General features: G+C 63.3%; 1 protein-coding gene across 1 annotated transcript in view; it reads left to right on the top strand.

The window, feature by feature from the left end:
• Positions 1-1,778, top strand: part of SEZ6 (seizure related 6 homolog) — a 9,784-nt gene that overhangs the window by 6,427 nt on the left and 1,579 nt on the right. Inside the window, exons 6-11 of the mRNA XM_031060628.1 lie at positions 50-502; positions 586-780; positions 954-1,092; positions 1,169-1,365; positions 1,442-1,636; positions 1,717-1,775. Coding sequence (XP_030916488.1) covers positions 50-502; positions 586-780; positions 954-1,092; positions 1,169-1,365; positions 1,442-1,636; positions 1,717-1,775 — 1,238 coding nt within the window. The remainder of the gene's footprint in view (positions 1-49; positions 503-585; positions 781-953; positions 1,093-1,168; positions 1,366-1,441; positions 1,637-1,716; positions 1,776-1,778) is intronic.

The following is a 1,778-nucleotide window of genomic DNA, read 5'->3' as shown; positions in this document are numbered from 1 at the left end:
CCCTGCATGGAGCTGTGCTCAAGGATGAGTGCTCTTGGCTATATCCAAGGATGGGTGCTGTTGGCCATATCCAAGGATGGAATCTGCCATGGATGGGTGCCATTAGTTGTATTTAAGGATGGGTGTTGCTCACCATGGCCAAGTGTGGCTACCTTTGGCCATTGGCCATTGTCAAGGATAGCGCTGTTGGCCATATCCAAGGAAGATAACCTCTGCCCATGCCCAAGGAGGGTACTGTTGGAAGTGGCCCGGGTTGGAGGCTACCATCCATGCCCAAGCATGGCTGCTGTTGGCCATGGCCAGCAGTGCACCCTGCCCTTGTCATGCCTTGGCAGGCTCATCATCTGCAACGGCAACAACGTGGAGGCACCGCCGGTGTACGACTCCTACGAGGGGGAGTACCTGCCCATCGAGGGGCTGCTCAGCACCGGCCGCCACTTCTTCGTGGAGCTCACCACCGACAGCAGCGGGGCCGCGGCGGGCATGGCACTGCGCTATGAGGGTATGGGGGCAAGGGTGCAGCGGGTGACCCAAACATCCCTGTGCCCACCTGGCCCCCGCAGACCTTTGCCCCTGTGCCTGCAGCCTTCGAGCAGGGGCATTGCTACGAGCCCTTCGTCAAGTATGGGAACTTCACGGCCAGCGATCCCCGGTACCCTGTGGGCACCACGGTGGAGTTCAGCTGTGACCCTGGCTACACGCTGGAGCAGGGCTCCACCATCATCGAGTGTGTCGACCCCAGTGACCCGCAGTGGAATGAGACAGAACCAGCGTGCCGTGGTGGGTGCTGGTGCTGGAGGGTGCCAGGGGTTGCTGTGGATAGGGCACGAGAGATACTGCAGCCACCGTGCTGCTGAGTGTGATGGAGCTGAGGGACATGGTGGGTGCTGGATGTGGGATGCTGGAGTGGGTGGGAGTCCCGTGGCAGTGCCAAGCCTGGCGTGTGCCCACAGCGGTGTGCAGTGGGGAGCTGACGGACACGGCTGGGGTGGTGCTGTCACCCAACTGGCCAGAGGCGTACGGCAAGGGCCAGGACTGCATCTGGGGGCTGCACGTGGAGGAGGACAAGCGCATCATGCTGGACGTCCGCGTGTGAGTGCAGGGATGGGATGGGGGTGGTGGGATGGGGATCTGTGCCCTCCCTGCCCTCACGGCCCCACTGCCCCAGGCTGCGGCTGGGCTCGGGGGACATGCTGACCTTCTACGATGGGGACGACCTGACGGCGCGCATCCTGGGCCAGTACACGGGCGCCCGTGGCCGCTTCAAGCTCTATGCATCCACCGCCGATGTCACCGTGCAGTTCCAGTCTGACCCCGGTGCCGGGGCCTTTGCCTACCGGCAGGGCTTTGTCATCCACTTCTCCGGTGAGGCCCATGGCGGGACAGTGCCCCCGGTGTCCTCAGTGTCCCCACTGCCCTGCTCAGCCTTCCGTGCCCACAGAGGTTCCCCGTAATGACACCTGCCCTGAGCTGCCGGACATTGCCAATGGCTGGAAGACCTCGTCACAGCCAGAGCTTCTCCATGGCACTGTGGTGACATTCCATTGCTACCCCGGCTTCCAACTGACTGGCACTGACCTCCTGATGTGTCACTGGGACCTGACGTGGAGCGGTGACCTGCCCTCCTGCGAGCGGGGTGAGTGGTGCCCACCAGTGACCCCCCTGCCCTGCGGCCCATCCCCATCCACCGTCACCACTGGTCACTCCTGCCTGCAGTGACAACCTGCCGGGACCCTGGCGATGCTGAGCACAGCCGCAGGGTGGTCTCCAACCCTAAA

This window comes from Geospiza fortis, unplaced genomic scaffold (assembly GCF_000277835.1).
Source record: "Geospiza fortis unplaced genomic scaffold, GeoFor_1.0 scaffold425, whole genome shotgun sequence".
NCBI classification, from domain to species: domain Eukaryota; kingdom Metazoa; phylum Chordata; class Aves; order Passeriformes; family Thraupidae; genus Geospiza; species Geospiza fortis.
Note: the sequence above shows the minus strand (reverse complement) of the source record. Positions and strands in the feature narration are given on the sequence as shown.